General features: G+C 51.7%; 1 protein-coding gene across 2 annotated transcripts; it reads left to right on the top strand.

The window, feature by feature from the left end:
• Positions 1 to 3,213: 3,213 nt before the first annotated feature.
• FGF6 (fibroblast growth factor 6) lies at positions 3,214 to 19,829 on the top strand. Of its 2 annotated transcripts, XM_043441627.1 has the most exons (4): positions 3,232 to 3,804; positions 4,741 to 4,844; positions 15,409 to 15,608; positions 18,385 to 19,829. In XM_043441627.1, exons 1-3 carry the CDS (start codon positions 3,459 to 3,461, stop codon positions 15,583 to 15,585), a joined length of 627 nt encoding a protein of 208 aa, XP_043297562.1. In that variant the 5' UTR covers positions 3,232 to 3,458; the 3' UTR covers positions 15,586 to 15,608; positions 18,385 to 19,829. The 2 variants fall into 2 exon arrangements, with proteins under 2 accessions (XP_043297561.1, XP_043297562.1); XM_043441626.1 differs by having other exon boundaries at positions 3,214 to 3,804; positions 15,409 to 19,829.
• The last annotated feature ends 7,226 nt before the right edge of the window (positions 19,830 to 27,055 follow it).

Below are 27,055 nucleotides of genomic sequence, written 5' to 3'. Positions count from 1 at the left end.
TGTGTCATTTTCTACCTGATAACTTTCTGCGTTTTCCAAATTATCTATAGAAAAAGGCAAGTGCTAACTTTTTTCAACAGCAAATGTCAAAATTCAAGTAAACAGCACTTTTGACAATTGAGGTGAGCTTTCTGTGCTTTCCCTTATGGTCACTCCTAGGGTGTTTGAAATTCACGAAGTGGTAACTAGGAGGCATAAAAGGCAACAGGGCTTCCCTGAAGGCTCAGCAGATAAAAAATCTGCCTGCAATGAAGGAGACACTGGAGACACTAGCTCGATCCCTGGGTTGGGAAGACCCCCTGGAGAAGGAAATGGCAACCCACTCCAGTATTCTTGCCTGGGAAATCCCACGGACAGAGGAGCCTGGCGGGCTACAGTCCATGGGGTTGCAAAGAGCTGGACACAGCTGACTAAGCACACAGCACATAGAAACAAACCCACCTGGTTGTGATAGAAGGGGTTCCATCAGGCAGGTCAAAGTCGATCAATGTCTACTGCGTGGTACCTGGCCCCCCAACCCCGCCAGGGACAAGGCCTGTCACGGAAGGAGATGGACATTAGCATTTTTTCCCTCCGCTCACCTCCACCAACTCTTGGCTCATCCAGAGAGAGTGATTGACAGTCCCAGAGGCTGCTGGGCAACTATTTGAAAGAGGGGTCCACGGAGAGGCCTCCTCCACCTGTTACTCTTTTTCTCTATCACTTCACATCCATAGGGGTCCCTAAGCCCCAGGAGAAGGGTCAGGTGCAAATCTGGTAAACCAAGAAGCCCTAGCAGTTGTCAACTTAATTAGCCTTCAGGAAAAATCTATGGCTATATGAGCACAGCAGGGTTGCTATGGTGACAGGCCCAGGAGGCGCATTTAGAACAGGGCCTCATCACATCACGCGATAAAAATAAGACCCAGGCTTTTTAATAGAACGAATTACTTAAGTTTTATATTTAACAGGGGACGATACCAAAGCTATTACTGGTTTTCAGAATATTTTAGGAATCCGAGCTGCCTGCTTCTGCATATGTTAGCAGCCATCACAATATACACTCGGGTGGCCGGCAGTTAGGAAGTAGACGTCCACGTGTCTCTCCCATCCTTGAGCTGAGAGATGGTCTTTCTCACTCTGGGTCTGTCCTCCTTGAATTGGTTGAGCAATTTTCAACATGTTTCTGAGCAAAGACTGTATTGTGTTCTGCACCCAGCCCTTTGCATATATTGTCAGTAATATAAAATAACCCTACATGGTAATGGCCTCATTTTGCAGATGAGGTTTGGAGAGGTTCAGAAATTTTACAAGGTCACACAGCTAGCAAGTGGTGGAGTCAGGATTTAAATCCAGGCATCCCGCATTCCAAAACCCTTTGCTTTGTAAGACGCCAACCACCATCTCTGCACAAGAATCTGGAATGAGGCAAATCTAAAGAGGTTCACTACATTTGTTGATACTCAGCAAGCACCCTGTGATGGTTGAATCTCTCCTCCAAAGGGATCCCAAAGCAGGTGGGTTTCAGGAAGAAATCTGCTGAGATTCTGGCCCCCTGCTCATGTGCGCCTCTCCAATCAACCGAGGCAAGGGTTCACTCATCTCAAACTAGCTTCTCACCATCTGACGGGCTGCCTCTTCCTGAAGTCCAAGCAGCAGCAGCATGAACACAAAATTCCAAAGTGGCCACGGGTGAGGGGATGTCTCCACCGCTCCTGGATGTTGAAAGGGTAAATGTGCGCAATCTACCTGGAAGTCCAGCGTGAAAGTCCATTTTTGACAGTTCTGTTTTTGATTATTCAAGACCTTCCTACTTTGCAGAGAGATCCTTTTTAAAAATTATGTATATGTGTATATATATATATATTTAAACTAATTTTCTAACAAGGCTTACATAGTTGACCCGCTCTGTACCCACTGGGTTCAGATCTTTCCTTGTGGATGAAACAGTGGTGCAGATGACGGGGGTGGGGGGCCAGGAGGCTGGGGGCCCAAGGGTGAGGCTGATGGCAGAGTGGAAGTTCATGTCTTCCGTCCCCTACTCCCCACATTTTACCGGATGAAAGTATTCACCGAAGACCACTGGGCTTCAAGGATTCTGAGAGGACAAAATGGACATGCAAGGTTTGGCAAAAATCCTAACCAAAGCGTCATCCAGGTGAACTAAGCAGTGGGCAGAAGGCAGGGGGACTCCATGGAGGTGGGGACCCAGGCCAAGGCCGGAGCTTACAGTTGGAGGGGAAGGCGTGGGGTCTCAGCAAAGGCCCTGAGCAGCAGGCCTCATCCTAGAAAACTTTCCCGTGTTGCCCGCAGCCTCCACTGTGAGTGAGTGCTATTGAAATGATTCTACTAGGTACCCTTGGCCTAGAGCAAGCTCACTCGATTCATGAAAATCTCACTTCTACAACAGGGGTCATGCAGAGGTTGCAAGCACTGGCTTTGGACTTCAGCCGACTTTATGTTTTGGCTTTGCAGCTTACTAGCTGTCGTCATTTGGGCAACTCACTTAAGCTTGCCCCCTGCCTCAACTTCCTCATCTCTGAAATGGGAATGACAGCAGTCAGGTGCCAAGGGTGAACCCCAGTAGGAAAAGGGCTGGTGGCTCTGTCCAGGGCTGGATGCAGCTCCTACCCTCTGGCTGGTTGCACGCCAGGACCTGAGTGGAGAACAGAAGCCCAACCCTAGCCCCACCTCCCTCCATAATCCTCAAGACCCTTGGAGACCCCCTATCCAATCCCTATCCTCTCTTGCTAAAGGGGTGCAGACTTCCAGTATCTCCCCAGCCTTGGTGGCCCTCAACCATGAGCTCTTTCCATGAACAGGGTGACTCAAAGGCCCCGGTCATCACCCTCCACCAGGCCTCCCCCATCCCTGGCTTTACCCTTTGCCCTCTAAATAAGGAAGCCAGCGCTGCCAGGCCAAGGACTTCTGCCCAATTTGGGTCCTGGGTGGCCTCTCGCCTCCCTCTTCCCTTGGGCCCCCAGCCAACTCCCCCTCCCTCAGAGATGCGCCCTGCTCACTTCATTCCTGCCTCATAGTTGGAATGACAGCGGCTCCCAGAATCTGTGGGGTGTGGGGAGGGTGCCGGGGGTCTGGGGAGGCAGCCAGGCCCTGGAGCAGGTTAATGTTACAGCCCTGGATAAGTGAGCTGGGCCACTTGACGTCAGGGTGATGATGGGTGGCGGGGAGGGCCAGGCAGCTGAACTATAAAGACAGGTCCAATCTGATATAATCAACTCGGGTCGGAGCGAGCGGGCCAGCCAGGCAGCGTCCCCAAGCCATGGTCCCTACCGGCCGCGGCTCAGCCTGGGTCCCTCTGCTCCAGACCCAAGTGCCCAAAGCCGGCTTTGGTTTCATGTCAGCAGCCTTCAACTGCCTTCCAAAAATAAGCCCCTGCCGCCATGCCGAGGGGAGAAAAACAAGAAGGGCGGTATTTTTAGGGCCATTAATTCTGACCACGTGCCTGAGAGGCAAGGTGGATGGCCCGGGGACAGACGCTGCTCATCACTATGTCCCAGGGAGCAGGACGTCCGCAGGGCACGCTGCGGGCTCTCGTCTTCCTCGGTGTCCTAGTGGGCATGGTGGTGCCCTCTCCCGCGGGCACCCGAGCCAACGGCACGCTGCTAGCCTCGAGGGGCTGGGGCACCCTGCTGTCCAGGTCTCGGGCTGGGCTGGCCGGAGAGATCGCCGGCGTGAACTGGGAGAGCGGCTACTTGGTGGGAATCAAGCGGCAGCGGAGGCTGTACTGCAACGTGGGCATTGGCTTCCACCTTCAGGTGCCCCCCGACGGCCGGATCAGCGGGACCCACGAGGAGAACCCCTACAGTGAGTGCCAGCCGCAGCCAGTTGGGGAAGCCGGGGGCTGGGACTCCAGCAGGTCTCTGGTGCCTGGCTGTGATGAAGGGTGGAGGGGGCTTCTCCACTTGGGTGCCCACTAGCTGAGCCACCTCCCCCAGCTCGCTTTGCTCCTGTAGGATGCATAGGCAGAGGTCTGAGCATCCTCTCCCATCAGCCCAAGGAGCCCCTGCGACATTAATTCATTCAGCATTTCAGGCGCAGCCATGGCCTTGTAGGACCACCAGGAACCCCCACCCAGGGGGAGCCACAAAATGAGGGTGGAGAGAACTGGCAAGGATGCTTAAGCCAGATTAGACCTGAGCTGCTTTTCATTTCGCTTCCCTCTTTGAGAGGAAAGGCAAGTCGTTTGCAAAATTTCCAGCTGCAGCTTGTCCTTCTTTCTAGTTCAGCTTGCCCCCACCCCCCATGCCTGCCTTACAAGTTGGTGGGTTGCTGTCTAGATGGGCTCTCCCCAGGAGGGGATGGGGCTGGAGGATCCAGGGCAGCCGTCAGACTCTGTGTGGCTGCAGTGTTTGCTCAGATGGGCTGAGATGTGTTGAAATGCGAGGAGATATTTTAAACAAAGCTAATCAGAATTCACTTTTTTTTATCCATGTCAAGGACCTCATGTGATTAAGCCCAGACTCGAAGCTACCCTTAAGTAGATGCCCAGGTGGCCACTGGGATTTCTAACTCCAATGTCAGAACTTCCCCCTTGCAAAACTCGATTGTTAACAGTTCAGTAGAATGGACCAGACTGGCAACTCAGCTCCTAAAGTGAGATCAGGGTGGAGGCTATGAAGGCCTGACTTTCTAGAGGCAGGAGGGTGGGCCTAGATGCCCTTGGAGGGGGTCACTTTTAGGTTGACATCCCACTCCGCTTTGCACAATCCTGGGGTAACACAGCCCCCATCTCTTTGGCAGGCCTGCTGGAGATTTCCACGGTGGAGCGAGGCGTGGTGAGCCTCTTTGGGGTGAAGAGCGCCCTCTTTGTCGCCATGAACAGTAAAGGAAAATTATATGCCACGGTGAGTCCATGAGGCCAGGGGAAGCTTCAGGCTGCACAAGGCCTGCTTGTGTGCTCAGTCGCTCAGTTGTGTCTGCCAGGCTCCTCTGTCCATGGGATTTTCCAGGCTGGAGTGGATTGCCATTTCCTCCTCCAGGGGATCTTCCCAATTCGGGGATCGAACCCACGCCTCCTGCATTGGCAGGTGGACTCTTTACCACTGAGTCACCCAGGAAGCCCCTGCATGAGGCATGAAGAGTGTGCAATTGAAGAAAATAGTGCAAACTCTTGAGCAGAGATGTGCGTATTTATCTAGAATGAGGAGGGAGGCTGTGGGAGGAGCCGGTGCAAATGAGGTGCTCGCAGCTCTGTGCTGGATCATGTTTTTCCTGATCCCACCTGTCGGAGCCTTGTAGCAAGAAAGGAACTATAGCTCAGAGGGTCATAGGGTCCAAGGAAAGCCAGAGTTCTGCATAAAGCTGCTCTCCAAGCTTACGGTCAGGCCCTGAGCCGGAGAGGCCCAGAGAAGCAGGCCCGTGTTTCAGCCTAGACACGCTTCTCCCAGGAGCCACCCTCCAGCCATGAGCACAGCTCGGGGAGAAGAAATGAAGCTCTTTTCCTCACCTTTATCGGTGTGTGGACATCTTACTTTAAGGTTTTAAGCCCTCTGACCTCTGATCCCAGGCGCCAGAGAACCATGCCCCCATTGTACCCCCTTGGCTGGCACCAGACCCCACCTCTGCCTTCTCCCACCACCCGTCACCGCTGGTGGGGGCAATGCTAGCACTTGGGTTAACCTCCCCAACTTCCACGTTTCCCCACATCTCTGCTCTCTCTGACCCCTTCCTTCCTGAGTCTCCCAGCCCATAATTTTGGCATATTCCAAAACGTGGAGGGGGAAAGCATTCCTACGAAGGCAGAGACACTGGGAGTTCTCGAGACCGAAATAAGAAGGCTAAAAAGGAAGATCTGTGAGCCATGGTCGAGGAATAGCAGAGTGACTATTTCTGGGGAGGGTGTGGAGGGCCGTTCTACCCCTGCATGGGGACAGACGGGAGCAGGAAGTGAACGCAGAGGCTCTGGGACCCAGGGCCAGCATCCAGAGAGGCTGTCCCAACACAGCAGGGCTGTGAAATACCCGAAGGGGGAGCCCAGGTAGTCTTGGCCTGTGATCTGCAGCGCTAACACCTCTCTGTCTGGGTTGGTTTGTGTGGAGACAAGGCATACATCAGAATCAGTGAGCCTCTGAGGACAAGTGGCTGGAGGGCAGGTAGGCTGGAGCTGGAACCGCATCTTAGTCTGTACCATGAGAGGAGGCGCTACTGCTGGGGGCCTACATGCATCACCTGCAGAGCCCAGAGGCAGGTCTGCACACAGACCCGGAGGCCCACCTGCAAGAGGAGGATGAAGATCAGATGCATCTCTCGGGGCTGCTGGGGAATAGTGCTTAGAGAGCATCCCCAGGGCTCCTGACAAACAGTAGGTGCTCAATACAGGGGAGTCATTTATGTTGTCTCAACACTGCCCCAGGCTCTGCCCTCCTCCTTCCTAGAGATGAGTCTCATGGGAGGACCCTCTGCATCCACACCACCTTGGGAACTCATCACAGGCCAGATTTCTGGGGACCCTCCTCAGAGATGCTCAGTCATTAGGGCTGCATTGGGGGGCCTGCATATGTTTGTTTTTATTCTTCAAGTTTCCCAGGTATTTCTGAGGTGCAAGCAGGTTTAGGGGCCACCAGGCTACATGGGCTTTGCAGGGCAGGGAATCCATGCTGGCCAAGGGTCACACCAGTGCTGAGGGCTGCCGGGAGATGAAACTGGTCTGCAACGGGGATCCTCAGATGTCCTTTTCACTGCTCTCTGCGTGTGTGATGGAGAGGGCAGGAGGCCCCTGGAGCCAGCAGGGCTTCGATGGAGCCAGTGTCCCGCCCGGTATAGCGGATGGTCCCCAACAGCCCCTTCCCAGCCGCCTGTGTGTTGCCTGGATCCCACTGGCTGCAGAGCCAGGAATGGGGGCCGTTGGCTCTGAGCTTCTCCTCAAAGTGAATCTTTTCAAAGGAAGTACAGACTACATCAACCCTTATCTCTGCCACCGTCATTAACAAGCTATTTAGTATTTCTTTCTCCTTATCCTGAAAGAAATTTAACTGTGAGGTGGGGGAAGGGCACAAACAGAGGATCAGTGTGTCCACGTCCCACCTGAAACCTGAGGTCCCCGTAGGAGAAGCCAGTAAGGCTGGGACCAGCAAAACCGCTGGGAATGGACAGAGCATTCCGGGACCACAAGAAGGGGGAGACTCTGAAGCGTAGGCTGACCCCTGATGTTCCAGACACCCCTGACCCCTCACTCCTCAGCAGATGACTTCAAAGAGGGTCCACAGGACACACTGCAGAGCCAGAGTCCCAGAAAAGGGGGGCCTTCCCTGGGAGGAGCCCTGCCCACCGTCTACACCCCCACCTCCTCCCCTCATATACCTCCCAGGGGTATCTGCCCAAGGGCACCTTCTTGGAGGGGAGATCGTCCTCCCCAGAGTCCCAAGCCCACCACCAGATGCTCCTGAACCCTCTCTCCCCAGCCTGCAGTGCCCCCCAGGGGCCGTTATCACAGTCTGAAAAAACAATTGCCACTGATCCCGGAGCCAGGAAGACTCCTGATGGATGGTGATTTCATTCACACCATTTCCCTTTAAGCCACTGGAGCTGTCTCCCTTCCCTGCATGCTCAGCTGCTACTATGCTGCCTGAGTGGGGTTTCTTCCGGGGGGCTGGGGACCCCTGCTGGGGGCACAGACAGAGGGAGGGGCAGGGGACAAGGTAAGAAAATGAGTAACAGTGTTAGTTGCTAGGCCATGTCAGACTCTTTTACGACCCCATGGACTGTAGCCCACCAGGCTCCTCTGTCCATGGGATTCTTCAGGCAAGAATACTGGGATGGGTTGCCATTCCCTTCTCCAGGGCATCTTCCCAACCCGGGGATTGAACCCACATCTCCTGCATTGCAGGCAGATTCTTTACAGGGAAATCCAAGGTAGGAAAATAAGCACCAAGAAAACCCACCTAGAGAGTGGGCTCCCACGGGCTTCCTCCCTTGGAAGGAGGGGTGCAAAGCCTGTGGCAGTGTTTAGACAATATAAACAGCTCCCCCATATTGAGCACCTACTGTTCGCCAGGTGCCCTGGGGATGCTTTCTGGGCAGTACCCCCAGCACAGTTGGGAGGGGTGTCTGATTGTCATCCCCATTTTGAAGATGGGACCCTGGGTCTCTGAGGCCTCAGGTGAATCAGGTTTGTGTGCAGACCTGCCTCCACGGGTGATGCCCTAGGCCTGAAACAGAAACACACAAGGTATGTAGACTGATGCCCAGGTTTCCGCTCCTAGCCTCCAGCCACTATCTTACTTCCGACAAAGTCTCTAACCATCTCTGAGCCCAGACCTCTGCTCCCTCTGATGGGGACGGAGGCAGGAATCAGTGAGTTCCCATCTCCTTGATCTTTTTAAAATTAAAAAAGAAAAAAAAATCAAAGATCTCCACCTGACATGGTACTGTTAGAATCCTTTAGCTGAGAAAAGTACATAGTGAAGAAAACCTACTAGGAATTCAGTTATGCTTCTCAGTGACTTTGGTTTTACTCAGTACAACTATGTCTCCATCCTTTTCATCAATGGCATCATGACAACCAGCGAAGCACAGCATTTGTTTCATCCACAGAGGCCGTCGGTTATTACCTGGGGTGTTAACCTGCAGGGAGGGGAGGATCAGGTCTTTCTCTTGCCCTTGGCTGCTTCTCCCCCGCTAGCGGGAGATGGAGTCTGAGCATATGGGGCAAAGAGTCGCTGGTGCTAACAGTAGGTGGAAGGGTCAGAGATGGGACCCCAGAGCTGGGGGCAGCTTGTGCTGCAGCCAGGGACCTGGGGAGCCCTGCAGACAGTCTCCCAAAGGGCTCTGTCTGCAGCCTGCCTGCTACCCAGGGCGATGCCGGAATGAGGAGTGAGAATCACGACAGGCCCGGTGGAGGCATCTTCAAATGCTTCTCCATTGCCGATGCAATTGTGTGTTAGGGACGGGGATTAGAAAGGATAGGCGTCTTCAGAGCCAGGAGGTGCTGTTTCTCCATTTCAGCTAAGGGCTGAGAAAGCAGCAGCTGGGCTCCAGGAGGAGAGGGTCTTGAGACAAAGAGTTCTCTGGGTGTTTTCTCACCTCCCCCTCCTTATCCATGCAACCCCCTCCCCAACTCCCATGCCCATAGACAACCAGGAGGAAAGGGGGCAAATGGCCCTCAGCAGCCCTAGAAGGAAGAACTTTAAAGACATGGAGACACTTCCATCAGTCCAGTGGCCTACTGAACAAAGACCAGAGTCTGGGATGGCTGTCTGGTCCACCTCAGACTCTGAGGGGCATTTCCGCCAGAGGTAACTCATGCCAAGACCCCTGTATGTCCCACCTGCCCCTGCAAAACGCCCCTCTCCACTGTCAGAGCTAAACGCTTTAGAGCTCAGGTCCTCAGAAGTCTGATTAGACCTACGTGGAATTTAAGGCATTGTCACGCTGGGGCTTGGGGCCTGGCAGGCCCCAGCAATGTGATCCGGGGGAATTATTTTCATTTGTTCAAGTAATAATATACGGTAGCTGCTTTTCTTAACACGGCGTTCGCTTGGCTTTTCTCACCAGAGCTGAGGAGCCAGCATTCCTGAGCCATGAGACTCGGCTCAGGGACACAAACGGTGAGACGAAGCGAGGGGCTGGTCCCCATGCCAGCCTGAGCATCTGTGGGGCCGTGGAACATTGGGCGGGAGGGAAGGATTCAGGGCCACGGTCTCAGCCTCCTGCCCCCGGCCGCATGGCCACCTGAACACCAGGGATGGAGCAGAGAGGGGCTCAGAGGAGAAGGGGCCAGGGAGAGGCAGAGAAGCTTTCAAAGCAACTTCATCCATGTCTCTTCTCACTTTGGATTTGCACAGAATTCTGGGGAAGACTTCAGAGAGTAAAGAATCTGCCTGCAATGTGGGAAACCTGGGTTCGATCCCTGGGTCAGGAAGCTGCCCTGGAGAAGGGAATGGCAACCCACTCCAGTATTCTTGCCTGGAGAATCCCATGGACAGAGGAGCCTGGAGGGCTACAGTCCATGGGATCACAAAGAGTCGGACATGACTGAGCAACTAACACAACCTGGGGAAGGCTAGGGACATAAGGTGGGCTGGAGGAAAGAAATAGAGGTCGGAAACTTTCTGAAAAGTTGGGGTGGAAGTTGAATAATCAATATCTGATGAGCGGAGACAAAAGCACAATGTATAACACTACCATCATGCACATTTAAACAAATACGTTTTAGAAGATCTAGAGCTTAGCAAAAGCTAGATTCTTCTATTGGATCAGGGCAAATGCTCTGAATTTCTGGCTCCAATCTGGCTCAATTCCTCTCTCTTCCTGTCCTGTCCCCCAAGACCTCTGCCCCAAGATCTGATTTCCTCTCTAGAGTTTGCAAAGAAAGTGAAGTCACTCAGTCGTGTCCGACTCTTTGCGACCCCATGGACTGTAGCCCAGCAGGCTCCTCCATCCATGGAATTTTCTAGGCAAGGGTACTGTTGCCATTTCCTTCTCCAGGGGAGCTTCCCGACACAGGGATCGAACCCAGGTCTCCCTCATTGCCGGTAAAGGCTTTACCGTCTGAGCCACAAGGGAATCAGAGTTTGCAAACCTCGCATGAAACCTCTCCCTTGACCACAGTTTAGATCAGAAATGAATTCTCCTGGAAACTGGTGGGCAGGGTGCTCTCCAGGGTCATAAAAAGTTAGAATCGATTGGTGGGTGGACAGGGGGCTGGACAAGACTAGAGGGAGAGCACAGACCAGTCTCTGATACAAAGCTTCTCTCAGTCCATTTTCTGGGCCATCTTCCACCCTCAATTCCCTCCCTATTTTCACTAATACACTAATATGACGAGGTAATATCAATACATGAACATGGTTTAAGGAGAGGAAGGTGCAGAAGAATACATCATGGAAATGAAGTCTCACTCTCACTGTTTTTTGTTTTTTTGGGTTTTTTTTTTTTTTGGCCATGCCATGCAGCATATGGGATCTTAGTTCTCTGACCAGGGATCGAACCCATGCCCCCTGCATTGGGAGCTCAGAGTCCTAACCACTGGACCACCAGGGAAGTTCCTCCCTTTCACTGTTGTCTCAAAGACCCAGACTCTCCCCAGGACACCTTGTCACTAGGCCTTGTGTGCCAACCATCCTAGGAAGAACTAGCATCCCTAAGTGTATACTCATGTTGGCATCATATTTTAAAATCACACGAACAGGAGCAAACAACCCACACTGTTTGAATCTTGCTTCTTCACTGAACAGTATGCCTTAGGGGCCATCTCAAAGCAGTGCACAGAGGGGTTCTGGTTTTTTCATGACTGAGAACATTCTCTGTGTGGCTGTCCCATCCCTGAGCTCAGCACCGCCGTCTGATAGACCCTGAGGTTGTTTTCAGTCTCTCACTGTTATAAATGATGCTGCAGTGCGTGACTTTTAGACACAAGTGGGAGTGAGCCTGTAAGATAAATTCCTAGAAGTGGAAATGCTCATCAAAACTGTAGTTATTATTTTATTCTAATAAATGCTGTAAATCTTCTCTTGACAGAAGTTATAACAATACACACACCAACACTTCCAATGAGAACTCCTAGTCCCCATGCGCTCACCAATGAAAGTCTCTGATCCAACACAGTTCTGTGTGCAACCCGACAATTAAAAACATAATCACACACTTGTGGTTTCTGTTTCTTTTAGGGCTTCCCTGATGGCTCAGATGGTAAAGAATCTGCCTGCAATGCAGGAGACCCAGGTTCCCAGGCTGGGAAGATCCCCTGGAGAAGGGAATGGCTACCCATTCCAGTATTCTGGCCTGGAGATTTCCATGGACAGAGAAGCCTGGCGGATTACAGTCCACAGGGTCACAAAGAGTCGGACAAGACTGAGCCACTAACACTTTCACTTTTTTTCTGTTAGGCATATTTTCTTATGTTTAAATGCTCCTTGTATTTCCTTTTCTGTGAACTGTCATCTATAAATATCCATTTTTCAGTCAGTTCATGGTTCTGAATATAGTAACCAAATTCAATCTATTGCAAACTATATTATAAAGTATAATGCATTGTAAATATTTTTTTATTCAGTTTGCTATTTACATTCTTATTTTCTTTAAGGTGATTTTTTTTTTTCTAGGCAGAAGTCTAATTTATTCCTCTTGGGTTTTATAATGGCCTCTAGTTTTTTTGTGTCCTGCTTAGAAAGAGCTTTCTGACTTTTTTTTTTTTTTTTTTAAGATTCTCTTCTCTCTTTTTTTCTTTGTTTTTGGTTCTGCCTGCATGGCTTGTGGTATCTCAGTTTCCAGACTGGGGATTGAACCTGGGCCTTGGCAGTGAAAGCACCACTAGGCCACCAGGGAACTCTCCTTAAGTTTCTCTTTTTAGCATTTAAATATTTGTTCCTTTGGAATTTATTTTAGAGTTAGGAATAAAATCATACATCAACTTTTATTATTATTCCATTATTACTATTATGTAAGATAGTATCCAGTTCTTCCAACACCATGTCTTCTCCAGTGATTGGAATTGCCACTTTTATTTTATATTCGTTTTACGTTCGTGTTTGGATTTACTTCTGGATCGTATTCTGTTTGTTGAGCTGCACCAGACTGTTAATTCATGCAGCATTATTTCTGCTCAACTTTGACCATTGATCCCGAATTCACTTTTCCCTGGAGCTTTGCCCATGGACAGCCTTAGGTCCTGTGGTTACCCCGAACCCCCATATCCCGAGAGGCCCCAGGAGTGCAGGGCCAGAGCCGGGTCAGCTCTGTGCCCGCCTCCCCCAGGCTCACCCTCTACCACCACTCAGGCAATAAATGCAGGGCTTAGAAGCTAAGTTGTCCTACAACCCACCGCAGCTTTTTCAAACTTTACTTATTTTTGGCCGCTCTGGGTCTTGGTTGCCGCAGGGACACGTCTCTAGATGTGGAGAGCGGGGTCTGCTCTTCGTTGTGGTTCGAGGGCTTCTCATTGCAGTGGCTTCTCTTGTGTGGGAGCACGGGCTCTAGGCTGTGCAGGCTTCGGCTGCTGCCACTCCCAGACTCTAGAACACAGGCTTATAGTTGTGGCGCCCAGGCTCAGTTGCTCCAAGGTACATGGAATCTCTCCAGACCAGGGATGTCTGGAAAACCTATGTCCCCTACATTAGCACATAGATTCTTAACCACTGGACCACCAGAGAAGCCCCCACAGCAAGTTTTATAGGAATGATGATCCCAGGTAAGACAAAGCTTTTAGTCCTTTTACTTCCAACTAATCTATGAATCAGTTAGAGGAGAATCATTATGGCAATACCAATTATATTTTACTCTGCTGTGTGCCAAGCATTATACCAAGGTCTCTCCATGCATTATTTCAGTGAATGCTCCCTCCAATTCTATGACACAATTATCCTCACAGCTCCCATTTTACAGATGAGGAAGCTGCGGTTTAGGAGGTGAAATAATTGCCAAGTTCACATAGGTAAATAAGAGGTGAATCATCATATACGCTTCGCCTACTTTGATTAGTTTCTTTTTCCTACTTTGGGACATTCCTTTCTTCATTCTGTAAATATTTTTGCCTACCCATAGCAAGAAAGGTAAAAACTTGTGAAAAACAGAACTCCCTGGTGCGATATTCAGAAGCCAATTGACATGGCTGGTGCAGACTTACAGGGTCATCTCAAGGAAATGAACATCACGGGAAGGTGCCTTGTCAACAGTAACCCAGGGGTGTGAGAGGGAAAGAGGGGAGGCCTTCATTCAGTGAGGGGGTGGCAAAGGGATGGGTGAGTGGTACCCAGTGTATTACCTAGATGATGCCCATTGCCCCTCACTGGCTCTCACTGCATCCAAGAGCCATCCCTTTGTGGGCATCCATGAGCCCCTCTTAGAGCATCATTCATCCAGTGTCACCTGCTCAAAAGGACACAGTCCTTGTCTCAGGGACCTGGGAGTCCCCTGGGATGGTGCATTGTTTTCAGTGCTCTCAAACTGGTCCACTCGGAGCCCCGAGGAGCCAGCTCATCACCCTTCTTCATCAGAGAAAGAGGCTCTCGTTCACCCCACGCCGGCAGGGTGAGGCCAGGCGCTCGTAGTACGATTCCTCTTGAGAAGGTCAGACGACACCCCTGGCACAGCCGCTCAGCCATTGAGTGGGTTTTTTATAGCCGATGGCCTCAGTCGGCAGGAAGGAGTCAGGTATTATGCTCAGCTCTACCTCTGTTTCATTCTGCATTTCTCTAAAGACCAGATCCCAGGCTTTCTAGCCCCTCAAGGGAGCGACCTCCACCCGAAGCCCAGACATCTCCCCAGCCGGGGGCAGTGACTTGGGTGGGTCTGAATGGAGGGCCCTCTCTTCTAGGAATAAAGGAGGATTTGGGTGATTTATTGGGGCTGAACTTGTCGATGTGTGGCAGGAAGCCTGGCCCTCAGTTTCTGAACAGGTGGTCCTCACACGAATCGCTCCAGAGAGGGCCTTTCAGCATCAGCCCCAGATTCCATGGCACCACAGGTCACAGAGGGAACCAGGTTCTGTTCCCCATAAAGTCTGTGCTCATCACCATCTCATTCCTGCCTTTCTCTGGAGAACAGTGGATTCCAAGGGGGCACCAGGGCTTCCCAGGTGACTCAGTGGTAAAGAACCCACCTGCCAATGCGGGAGACATAATGAGACACAGGTTCGATCCCCGGGCCGGGAAGATCCCCTGGAGGAGGAAATGGAAACCCACTCCTGTATTCTTGCCTGCAGAATCCCATGGACAGAGGAACCTGGTGGGCTACAGTCCATGGGTTCGCCGAGTCGGACATGACTGAACACACACACACAGTGACACCAGGCACCTCTGGGCTCAAAATCAAAGCCAAGGATGGGCCTTTTAAGGGGCAGCACACTCGGGCCTTAACCTGGGAAAGATGGGATGAGGGATCCAACTGGAAAGAGAATTACTATAATAACCAGACACAGGTGTGCTGGGAAGGCCTTAGAAAGTCGACCGTCTCAACCTCCGCCCACCTGCCCCTCCTGATGGTCCCCCAGCATGTGGCGTGCAGAGAAGGGAAACAGGTCTGGAGGGGAGACGGCTGCCCCAAGGTCACAGAAGTGAAGCCACTGATCAAACCCCAATTCTCAGTCCTGCTCCACTAGGTCCTCTCCCAGGGGACTCGAGAAGACAGCTTCTATCCCTTCCTGGTGCTGTCTCTGAATGTAATAAATTATCATCCAGGCGTTTAACAGACTAAGTGCCCGCGACTGGCAGTCCGGAGCACCCTTGCTCTCCACGTGACACAGGCCGTCCACCCACATCCCTGGGCCTGAGTTTTCTCATCATGAAGTGGGGGAAGGTGAAGAAGGGCCCACGAGAGCTCCGATGGCCCCCCTGTTTTCAGCTTCCAGGCTTCCGCTCACCCAGGATGGCTCAGAGCTCCCAGCGGTCAACCGATTCGGGAAGGTGAGGGGCCTGATGTCTGCTGGGCTTCATTCATCACTGATGCTCTGCCGTTTGTCCGTTTCCTCCGCAGCCCAGCTTCCAAGAAGAGTGTAAGTTCAGAGAGACCCTCCTGCCCAACAACTACAATGCCTACGAGTCGGACCTGTACCGAGGCGCCTACATCGCACTGAGCAAATACGGACGGGTGAAGCGGGGCAGCAAGGTGTCCCCCACCATGACTGTCACGCACTTCCTCCCTAGGATATGAGGACCCTGGAGGAAGGCTCACAGGTGGAAAGCAATGTCTTTTCTGTTGGAATTTTGCACAGGTGGACAGTTCCCCCTCCCCCTATGCCTCCTGGGTCGAGCTCCTTCTCTGCTTGGGAGAGGGGGAGATCTGAGCTGGTACCCAAAGCCACTGGACCCCATGGCAGGTGACCCACCAGAGGGAGGGCTTGCAGACGGGCTCCTAGAATGGCAATGGATCGATCCCACGCTCTGACCTCGACTGAGGGGAGAAAGTCCAGAGACACTCATGGAAGAGGACCCTGGGCGCTGGAAAAGGAGGGGAGGAAGTGTGTGTACTGATGTATATTCATACATCTCAGTCTGTACGTACAGACATCTCAGTCTATATCATCAGAGCCGATGCATCTGGGCATCTCTGAACAGGCTTTTTCCTCCAGGCATCACCGGAATCTGCCTGCAAGAATGTCACCTGTCAGCCCAGCAGGATCGATGCGTGCTCCCATTCTGACTCTTTCCAATCACCTTCCCTCTCAGAGGCTGCTGACTGCGTGGGTTGCCCCGGGGCGGGGGCAGGGGCAGGGGCAGGGAGCAGCTGTCCTCTAAAGTGCAGAGAGGCAGGGTGACAGGGCGTGAGATTTAGCTGCAGACCAGAAAGTGTGAGCGGGCACTCAAGGCATCCCGGGTGTGAGGGCTCTGGGAACCCTGGGACACATTGTCAATGAAACTGGGGGAGACAATGTCCCCTTTTTTTTTGGAGGAGAGGGTTGGAGCAGCGTGTGAGGCAACTGGGAGAAAACTGGCTAGAAGCAGCGGAATGGACGGGGCGTCCTAGAGAGAGCCTTTCTGCCCAGAGGACTCAAGTGCTGCGCGTGGCTCCAAGAACAAGCTGGGGCCAGGCTGCCTGCCCGTAACTTTTCCTCACATTGAACCGGGTCTTATTTTAACCTCAGATGACAAGGATCCTAATAATGGCAACCTCTTTGGCCAGCATCAAGGGGTACAAAATAGGTCATGAAGGAAGTAGAGAGGTTTCGGACTTCAGATGCTAATTCCTCTCCAGTAACATCCAGGAAACTCACCCAAGTTCTCATCTGATACTCTCACTTCCTTCTCGGCCGGCCTCCCACACACACACACTGGTGCCTGGATGCAGCGGAATTGGGCACCGTGACGTCCAGAGTTTGCCCCCCTGACCCCCTATAGTAGGAGGAGAGTGATAATCCAGGGAAATGGAGCAGCCCAGCTGAAGCGGCTCCTTGCTGCCACAATGCCTTCTTGCCTCCTGGCCTTTGAGAGTATTTAAAGCAGAGGTGCCCCAAGCGACTATAAATGTTGTCTGCCTGGAGCCTTCGGATGCCTGAGCCGTTGGGACGTTCCTAAATCTGAAACCAGAGAGACCCGTGTCGGAGCGCACATATTTTCGGCGGACGTGGACAGGCGGGTTACAAAATGAGCTGACACCCTCTGTGACTCTCAGAGGCCCCGGCCAGCAAGACCAGTCCTTTCTCTGCTGCAAATATCCTCGCCTTTGACACACCTCTCTATTTGCAGATGCGTCCAGCTATAGATAGAGCCAGGATGAGCTGAAGGCAGGGGCTCGCGATCCAAGGGAGAGACACCCTGCTGGTCACCTCCTCTGCCCAGCACATATCAGGGCAGACAGGTGCTGGAGGAGGGACAAGAGGCTACACCAAAGCGGGCGAAGATGCAACAGACAGTGAGATGCAAGTGGGCGAAGATGCAACAGACAGCTCAGGATGAGAGAGGGTGCAGCCAAGTCTTGAGTGGAAACTGGACGGAGCTGGGGTCTTGGTCAAGCAGAAAGGGAAAACATCGGTCCATCTTGACTGTTTGGAATATTTCAAGTGTAGGTCTGCTTGGAGGCAGGGGACAAAACGGATTGTTCTTCAGGAGGCCTTGTCCTGAGCAACTGGTCTGTTTAACAGGGTACCTCGAAAACCAATGCACTCAGAACCTGAGCTGTGGGTCAGCTCCCAGTAGGACGCAGTGGGCGTGTAGGGGTCTGGGTGGGGACGGATGGACCACGATCTGGAGAGGAGAAGGAAGTCACTGGTCTCAAAATATTGGTTCCCTTCTCCCCCAGATGCTGAGCTCTCTTGGCAGGAGAAGGCTCTTCTAAGGAGAGTCATGAGGCCTCAGATGGTTAGATCTTTCCTGCAGCCCCCTAGAGGCTTATAAAAGTGCCCAAATCCTGACCAGGAGTTTCCCCAAATGTCCACTCCGATCTCTGATGCTGGGAGGGAGGATGAGAAGCTCTGAAATGCCCGGGACCCAGCAGGCTTGATGTCCGTTGCTCCAGCGTAACACATTGTCTGACATCCCATGGGCAGCTGGGCATCTGTTCTCACTGGTACCAGGGCCCAAGGTGTACTAGTGTTTCAGTGCTTTGAAGATCACCGCTGATGTACGGCTGAATCACTGACTCTTCAACATCCTTCCCATCCAAAGGAATTCTCCTAGGGCTTTCCTTCTGACCTGTGAGCAACTGAGGCTTAGGGAAAAGTCAAACCCCATCCCCAGACATGGGATCGGGGCGGGGAGTGAGGTCTGCACAGGTGTGCCGAGTTCTCTCCTTGCTCATCCCCAGCTGAGGCCCATGCTCAGCTGTCAGCCCCACTGGATCCAAAAGTCTGCAAGGAGGTGGCAGAAGCAGGGGAACAGAGGTGAGCCCCACCTTCCCGCCAGGCATGCACTAAGAATGTCTTGGGTCCTCCCTCCCCCAGATCCTGAGCTGTGACCCCAGTTCATGCAATTTTTGTAGCTAAATGGCCTCTGTTCCATCTCAAACCATCTCCAGGAGCTCCAGGCAAAGGCGGGGCTCCAGGAGCCCAGAGACTGCCTTATTACCCCTTCAAGAACAAATGATGCAGAAGAGAGCAGCAAGGTGCACCCCCTGAAGGTGGCTTCTCAGCTGGAATGACTGAGCTCAGGACAAAGAACGGGGGCCAGGACCGTGAAGAATCTACCCCCTCCACGGGCAGCCATGGGTAGACCACAGAGGAAACCAGAAAACGCCCTCCTTGTTCCTGTAGGTCACTCCCTGCCTCCTGACCCCTCCCTCCCCACTTCCCAATGGAAAAGCAGCGTACAACTTTGTGATGGACCCTCCATCATTGTTCTCCTCTATACCCTCCCCTCTGCCCCCACGTCCCACCACACCTCCAACGCACACCCCAGGCCCCTGGTCAGGGCTGTTCTGGGGCTTAAGAAAGAGGGGAGGTTCTCCTGTCCTCTGCTCCCGGTGACAAACTTCTCTCCTTCAGACACATCGCTTTCTCCCCAGGCTCGGAATTCTCTCCCAGGTCCATCCTATCCCGAAGCAGGTGGGATGCTCCAGCCCAGGCTGGCTCCGCCCCTCTCTCATCCTGGACCTCGGACCCTTCCTCATCCTAAGAGAGCCCTGGGGGAGGAAGGAAATGCACGAGGTCGTGAGCGGTCAGTCTCCTTCCCCCCAGAGTTGGACGTCCATCGCCTTTGCCCACTCTGGGCCACAGCTGCTGGTACACACCAAACATGGTCGCTGGCCTCTGGGATGAGCTCTCTGCCCTCCCTTTCCCTTTTGCCCCTTTTCATATGGACACAAGCTAGATTGCTCCTACCTCTTTCTACCCCAGTGCTTTTCCCCAAGGGCTCTGGGTCCATCACCACCAAGGAGGTGTTCTCTGCCACCTGCCCCTCCCGTACCTGCAAAGTGGGTCGCTAGTATTTCTACCCTCTCCTTTCAGCAAGAACCCAAACATTCATTGTGCTACCTCCCAGGAAAACTCCAATGGTAGGAAAGTTAGGGTCAGGGCCAGAAGAATAGATGGAAACACTGAAATCTGTGCTTGCCCCAGAACTGGTGCATGCTCTTCCCTGGACAGGAGGCAGGAGTGACTGTGCCCACAGCCTCCTGAATCTGGTCCACCCTGCAGACAGCTCACACAGACCCATGTGTGGATGCCCCACTGATCGGCAGATCCCAGCACCCACACTGCTGGGTCCTCACGTGGGTTCTCCTTCCTATTAATATAAATCAATCAGTACCTCAGGCTGCATCCCAGGGCAGAGCCTGGGTTTAGCAGGTAGGAAAACGCAGAATTTGTTCAGTCATGTGCTTGTAAAATGTGATGCTTCTATTTTTTTTTTAATATGTATGTGCTATGCACAAACCATATTGTGTTCCAGCAAAAAGGAAAAGGTCTTTTTATACGTTCCTCTAAACTGTTTGACTCCACCCCTCCTATTAAAACCGACAACAAATCTCTGGGCTGTGGTTGATTCTCCTCTGGATTCTTTTTCTCCTCTCGAGGAGGGAAGCAAATTGGAAAGAAAAAGCAGGAGTGCGTGGTGCTGCGAATTTTTAAGGCCGGAAGCAATCACATGGGTTGCTTCATCCATTCTGCATTTTACAGAAAGGGAAATACAGCCAAGGAGGGAGAAGGACAATACCGCTGGCCCTGGTGGAGCAGAGGGCTTCCTTGGTGGCTCAGCTGGTAAAGAATCCGCCTGCAATGCAGGAGACCCAGGTTCGAGCCCTGGGCCAGGAAGATCCCCTGGAGGGGGAAATGGCAACCCACTCCAGTATTCTTGCCTGGGAAATCCCATGGACAGAGGAGCCTGGCAGGCTACAGTCCTGGGGACTCAAAGACTTGGACACGACAGAGCATGTGTACACACATAGTGGACCAGGAGCCTGGTTATGCACACTGCTGGGGCCGTCAATCACATTCATTCCTCATCCACAGATTCGCCCATCCAGGATTATTAATAGTTTGGGGGCACCTGTCTCTGGGCTGCCCTGGGCTAGATTTGGGGGCAGGCATGTGAGTGAACAAGGCAGAAACAGTTTCCCAGCCTCTCACGGACTTGCATTAAAAATATAAAAATCACCCGTGAATGTAGTAAAGTGTAGATTCCAAGCCACACTCCCAGCATCTGGGCCTGGGTGAGCCCAGGAGTCTACCCAGGCAACCCCAACATTGCAGAGCCCTGGTCTAGAAGGATGATTGAACTCGTAGAACATTTGGGCCAAGAGAGACTTTATAAATCATTTTTAAAAATCTTTTCATGGATTAAAAGAAGAAGGCTTAGGGAGTCTAAGTTTCTTACCCAAGATCACCCAGCCAGACGAGACCCCTTCTCTCCTTTCTGGGCACTGTCCCCCACCATCATCAGCCCTCCACCTCACCCCTCACTCCTACATGCACACCCCACCCTCTTCTGCCTCCTCCGCAGGCCCTGGGGTGGATGGCAGTGTGTCTTCAGCTGAGCAGTGATGGGTTCTGAATAAACCTACACACTCTTGGATGAGGGCTTCCCTGGTGGCTCAGATGGTAAAGAATCCACCTGCAGGGCAGGAGACCTGGATTCACCCCCGAGTAGGGAAGATCCCCTGGAGAAGGGAATGGCTACCCACTGCAGTATTCTTGCCTGGAGAATCCCATGGACAGAGGAGCTTGGCGGGCTACCATCCATGGGTTGCAAAAGAGTCGGACACGACTGAGCGGCAGACACTTCCACTTTCACTTTCTGCTGGAAGAGCCTCCTGGTCCCGTGTCCTCTTTATCTCACTCTTGTGTTTATCCATGCAGTTAACATCTCTGCGCTCCTACTGTGTGCCCAGATACCACACTGGCCCCAGCAACATCGCTGTGATCAGTGATCTGTGGGCTCATATACTAGCAAGGAAGACAGACATTAAAGGAATAATTCAGCAGTTTGTAATTAAGAGGCATGAATGAGAAAGTCCAGGGGTCCCACAGGGGCACAGATTACGGTCCTGGGTGGATAAGGGGACCCATCCCAGTGAGAGCTGAGCTGTGAGGGGTGTCAGTCAGATTTCAGGTGAGTGAGTGGGTGGGTGGGGTCAGGGGAGGATGGATACTCTGGGGGAGGGAGGCCGTTGCAGGTGTTTGAAGGGGCAGGTGGGGCTCAGGAAGAGTCAGACACAACTGGGTGACTGAGCATGCTCACAACATAGGCAGTAATCTCCGCTGCAGACGACTAGGACCTTAGGCCATTTCTAAAGACATCTTTGACCTTCACAAGTAGGGGTGTGGGGTTTTATTGCATCGAGTGGGTAGAGACCAGGGCTGATACAGTACCCAGCACAGCCCCGACCGCAGAGAACAGTCCAGCGTTGCCCGGGTTATGAAAGCCTGCGGATAGGTATGGGCCCCCCTCACTTGGCCTAAAATTCCTTTTTTTTGGGGGGGGGCATGCTACATTACACAGCTTATGGGATCTTAGTTCCCCGACCAGGGATTGAACCCAAGCCCTCAGCAGTGGAAGTGCAGAGTCTTAACCACTGGACCACCAGGGAAGTCCCTCACTCAGCCTGAAATTGATCACTGACTCTCACTGGAGACCCAGGTGAGGCAGGAAGTCTCTGAGAGAAGCACCCCTCGCACCTCCTCCGCATCCCCAGGAAGTGCTGTGCGGACAGGATAAGGCAGTGGGCAATGGAGGACTGTCCAGAGAGGAGGCCGGGCAGATGAGGACTTCACACCTGGGAGCAGGTAAGTGTTCCTGGGTGGAAGGAGGAATGTGAGGGGCAGGTGAGTAGGACCCAAGGGAAATGAAGTGAAGGCCCCACAGGTCCTCCCTCTTCTCTGTCACTAGCATCTCTGCCACCCTCTCAAACCCAGGTCAGAACCCTTTCCCAAGCCCCGCCCCACTCCTGCCCGCATCCATCCCATCCCAGCCAGCAGGACTCTTGTTCAAAATTTTATCCCTAAATTGTTCTTTGCTGTTCAGCTGTTGTGTCCGACTCTGCGACCCCATGGACTGCAGCACGCCAGGCTTCCCTGTCCTTCACTATCTCTCGGAGTTTACTCAAACTCATGTCCATTGAGTCAGTGATGTTATCTAACCATCTCATCCTCTGCTGCCCCATTCTCTCCTGCCCTCATTCTTTCTCGGCATCAGGGTCTTTTCCAATGAGTTGGCTCTTTGCATCAGGTGGCCAAAGTATTGCAGCTTCAGCTTTAGCATCAGTCCTTCCAATGAACACCCAAGACTGACCTCCTTTAGGATGGACTGGTTGGATCTCCTTGCTGTCCAAGGGACTCTCAAGAGTCTTCTCCAGCACCACAGTTTGAAGGCATCAGTTCTTCGGGGCTCGGCCTTCTTTATGGTCTAGCTCTTACATCCATCCTGATGCACCCATGAATTAGTGAGCTGTGGCCACCAGCACTCACTGGCCACCTCTGTTCCTCTCCATCCGACCTGACCCTCCCCAATCCTTCCCCAGGATTACTGTGGGGCCTTCTGATCTTCAAGGATGCCAGGAAGGTAACACATCTTGATGTTTTTATGGTCTTCTAGTCATTTTTAATTGGAAAAACCCAGCTAAATAACAAAGCTTCAAAAATTAAATAATACATAATTCTAAATTTAAAACATTTTAAATTCATACACAGCCATTAGGAGGGTGGAGAGAGAAAAGTAACAAAATTTGGAAAATAATAGGCAATAGCATGAATCATATTTTTAATCTTATTTTTACACCTAGATAGACTTTTTCCTTACAGAATGTGTTATGTGCTTCTTGACTGGCAAATAAAATTGTGCTTGGGAAACTAAAGATGTAAATATCTTATCAAGAAAAGCAAAGAATACTTAGCAGGGGGAAGAAGCTATTTCCCCATGTTTTCCAAATTTTTGAAAAACTTCGAAAGTTTTCAGAAACTTCCCAAAATGTGTTTGATCACTTTCATCCAAATTTCCTCCTATACTTCACATTGTTATTTACCTTTTTGGCTGAGCACTTTTTCTTTCTCGAGCTTTATTGTAATATATTTGACATAATAACATTGTATAAGTTCAAGGTGTATGATATGATTATATATATATATATATACTGTGCTTAGTTGCTCAGTCATGTCTGACTTTTTGTGACCGGGTGGACTGTAGCCCACCAGGCTCCTTGGTCCATGGGGATTCTCCAGGGAAGAATACTGAAATAGGCTCCTACTCCACTAAGCCATGCCCTCCTCCAGGGGATCTTTCCAACCCAGGAATCGAACCAGGGTCTCCTGCATTGCAGGCAGATTCTTTACCAGCTGAGCTACCAGGAAAGCCACATACATACATACATACATACATACATACATATATATATATATATATGCAAACTTATTACCAAAATAAGGTCAGATAATACAGCAATAACCTCACATAGCTACAATTATGTGGTGAGGAGTTTTAAAAAAATCTACTCTCTCAGACAAATTTCAAATATACAATACAGTACTGTGAGCACGCTTCAATTCTTTTATATGTTTGCTCCTCCGGGCCCTGCAGGGTCTCCTGGGTGAAGTCAGGGCGATCCATCATCAGACCCTTTGGTACTGCCCCCTTGTGGTCACTTCCTTCATCACCGTGGTTGAGATCCACTGGATGTCAATAGGAGTAGCGACTTGGACGCTAATTTTATGAAGAGTCTGTAGTCCTTGCCTAGAAAGAGCTCACAGCCCTGAGTGGAGGAGTCACCTGCTCAACTGATGCTGCTTTCAATCAGAATGCATCCGAGGGTGCCCAGAAAAAGATGACTCAGCAGAGGGGTGGAAAGCCTCATGGAGGAAGAGCGGGTGGGGCTGGGACCCCAGGGGTGAAAGACATGTGGAGAAGAGGAAGGACTCAGCTAGGCTCAGAGACGAGCCTGAGCACAGCCCGAGGATGTTAAAACACAAGGTAGGTTCTCTTGCTGCTGCTGCTGCTAAGTCGCTTCAGTCGTAGCCGACTCTGTGCGACCCCATAGACGGCAGCCCACCAGGCTCCCCCGTCCCTGGGATTCTCCGGGCAAGAACTCTGGAGTGGGTTGCCATTTCCTTCTCCAATGCATGAAAGTGAAAAGTGAAAGTGAAGTCGCTCAGTCGTGTCCGACTCCTAGCGACCCCACAGACTGTAGCCTACCAGGCTCCTCCGTCCATGGGATTTGCCAGGCAAGAATACTGCAGTGGGGTGCCACCACGGTTCTCTTAGTGGGGGTTAAAAATGAGGCCTCGGGTGGCAGACAGGTTAGGGGGGAGGTTGTCAGGGCCTGAATGTGGCATTCAGGAGCTGCTCCATCACGCTGTTGTGGTTCAGTTACTCGATCGTGTCTGACTCTGCAGCACGCCAGGCTTCCCTGTCCTTCACCGTCTCCCAGAGTTTGCTCAAAACTCGTGTCCATTGAGTCGGTGATGCCATCCAGCCATCTCATCCTCTGCCGCCCCCTTCTCCTCTTGCTGCTCCATCTTAGGTGGATTATGTAAGCCTCAGTTTCTTCTTCCATAAAACCAGGGATTGTCGGGATAAGGCTAGTGCCTATCCACAGAGCCCTTGCAAAGTGTGAATGGAATAATATACATAAAATACTGCACGCAGGACTCAGAGAAAGTGTGATGACAGCGGCCGAAGCAAGTAGTTCAGGTGTCCTAGAGCAGGGGATGGCATGGACGGGCGTGGAGGGTAGTGCAAACTGCAGCCACACCTTGAATACCAAGCTCAGGACTCCCGAATTATCCACAGACAAAGGGGACCCACGGTAGGGCTGGCAAGGGAAGCATTCTAATGAAATCTTATCTTAAGAGAATTCTGTGATGAGAATAAAATAGGGAAAACAAAGGAAGCCCCTCAGAGCTTCCCAGGTGGCTCAGTGGTGAACAATCTGCCCGCCAGTGCAGGAGATGCGGATTCCATCTCTGGGTGGGGAAGATCCCCGAGAGGAGGAAACGGCAACCCACTCCAGGATTCTTGCCTGGGAAGTCCCATGGACAGAGGAGCCTGGCGGGCTGCAGTCCACGGGGTCGCAAAGAGTTGGATGCGACTGAGCAACCTGTAGCTAAGGACTAGGAAGCTACTCATCCATGTATCAGTCAAATGTCTACAACCCGCCAGCTTCGGGGACTTCCCTGCTGGTCCAGTGGCCAAGGCTGGGCGCTCCCAATGCAGGAGGCCAGAGTTCGATCCCTGGTCAGGGAATTAGATCCCACACGCGGCAGCCAAGAGTTTCCATGCTGAAAGTAAGACCCGGTGCAGCCAAGTAAATAAATACCTGGCTCGTGCTGGTGAAGCTCAGTGAACTGGAAGCAAGAGCAGGCTCCTGCCGCTGGAAGCCTTTGTCCTGGTGGAGACTGGACGGCCACGAAGTCCCCAGACAATATACCCTTATCACACGACAAGAGGAGGGTGGCAGGGGCACACCCGTGGGGCCAGAATGGAGAATAACCCGGGGAAGTGGGTCACTTCAGCTCGGGTGCCTACAGGCCAGAATCAGTGTGCAGATGCAAAAGACGTGATGTGTTAGGAGTTTGGGATTAACAGATACAAACTACTATGTAGAAAATAGATAGTGGAGACATGTTAAGCATCTCATAACATGTTTTCATTATATTAAAATGTACCATTGTTGTGTTCTAAGGAATAAGCCTCCCCAAACTTCACTGGCTATTTCTTCAACTTTTTTTTTTAAATTTGGTGGAAATAATCTGATATTTCTCAAAAATGACATTAACAATAAGGACCTACTGTATAGCACAGGGAACCATATTCGTTATCCTATCATAAACCATCATGGAAAAGAATATGAAAAAGAACATACATAATATGTATGTATAACTGAGGGCTTCCCAGGTGGCCCTCGTGGAAAGAACCCACCAGTGCTGGAGATGTAAGAGGCATAGGTTCGATCGCTGGATCAGGAAGAGCCCTGGGAGGAGGGCATGGCAACCCACTCCAGCATTTTCACCTGGAGAATCTCATGGACAGAGGAGCCGGGTGGGCTACAGTCCACAGCATTGCAAAGAGTCAGACATGACTGAAGCGACTGAGCAGACAGGCAGGCGTGTACAACTGAATCACTTTGCTGTACGCCTGAAACTAACACCACATTGTAAATCAACTATTCTTCAATATAAAAAAAATTTTAAAAGCCACAAAGCAATGCTGTGCAGGGCTTGGGAAACAAGGATTCCGGGAGGAGTGAGAACGGTGTGCTGGCTCTTCTTTTCTGGCCCTTCCTGGGCTCTTGCAGAAGCTCTGAGGCCTTTGCCCCCGGTCTCCTTGCAGTTGACTCCTCTGATCTTTCCTCTGCCCTTCCTGCAGCCAGCGAGGGTCGTCCAGCTTTCAAATGTCATGTAAGTGAACCTCCTGTTTATGACTCTCAGCCTGGAATCCAAGTCTGTTTCAGAAGGATGAGGGAACACAATGTCTGCACCATCCAGGAATAAGAGAGAGAGAGAGGGAGGGAGATACAGAGGGAAGAAGACATAGCTGATCATCTCAATGAATTATCCTGGCGCATGTCCCGCTGTGCTGGATGGAGTGAGAGGATCGTAGGCAGGAGGTGGCATTACGTTCTATTCTGTCTGGGTCCCTGTGCCTCTGAGCCTCTTAGCTTATTTCCGTGCCCCGTTTCTCCTCATACAACCATTCCTGCTTTTGTAGCTGGGGGTGATCTTAAAACACAGGAGATTACCATTTTGGAGAACCATCTCTTGACC

The sequence above is a fragment of the Cervus canadensis genome, chromosome 21 (assembly GCF_019320065.1).
Source record: "Cervus canadensis isolate Bull #8, Minnesota chromosome 21, ASM1932006v1, whole genome shotgun sequence".
Lineage (NCBI taxonomy): Eukaryota > Metazoa > Chordata > Mammalia > Artiodactyla > Cervidae > Cervus > Cervus canadensis.
Note: the sequence above shows the minus strand (reverse complement) of the source record. Positions and strands in the feature narration are given on the sequence as shown.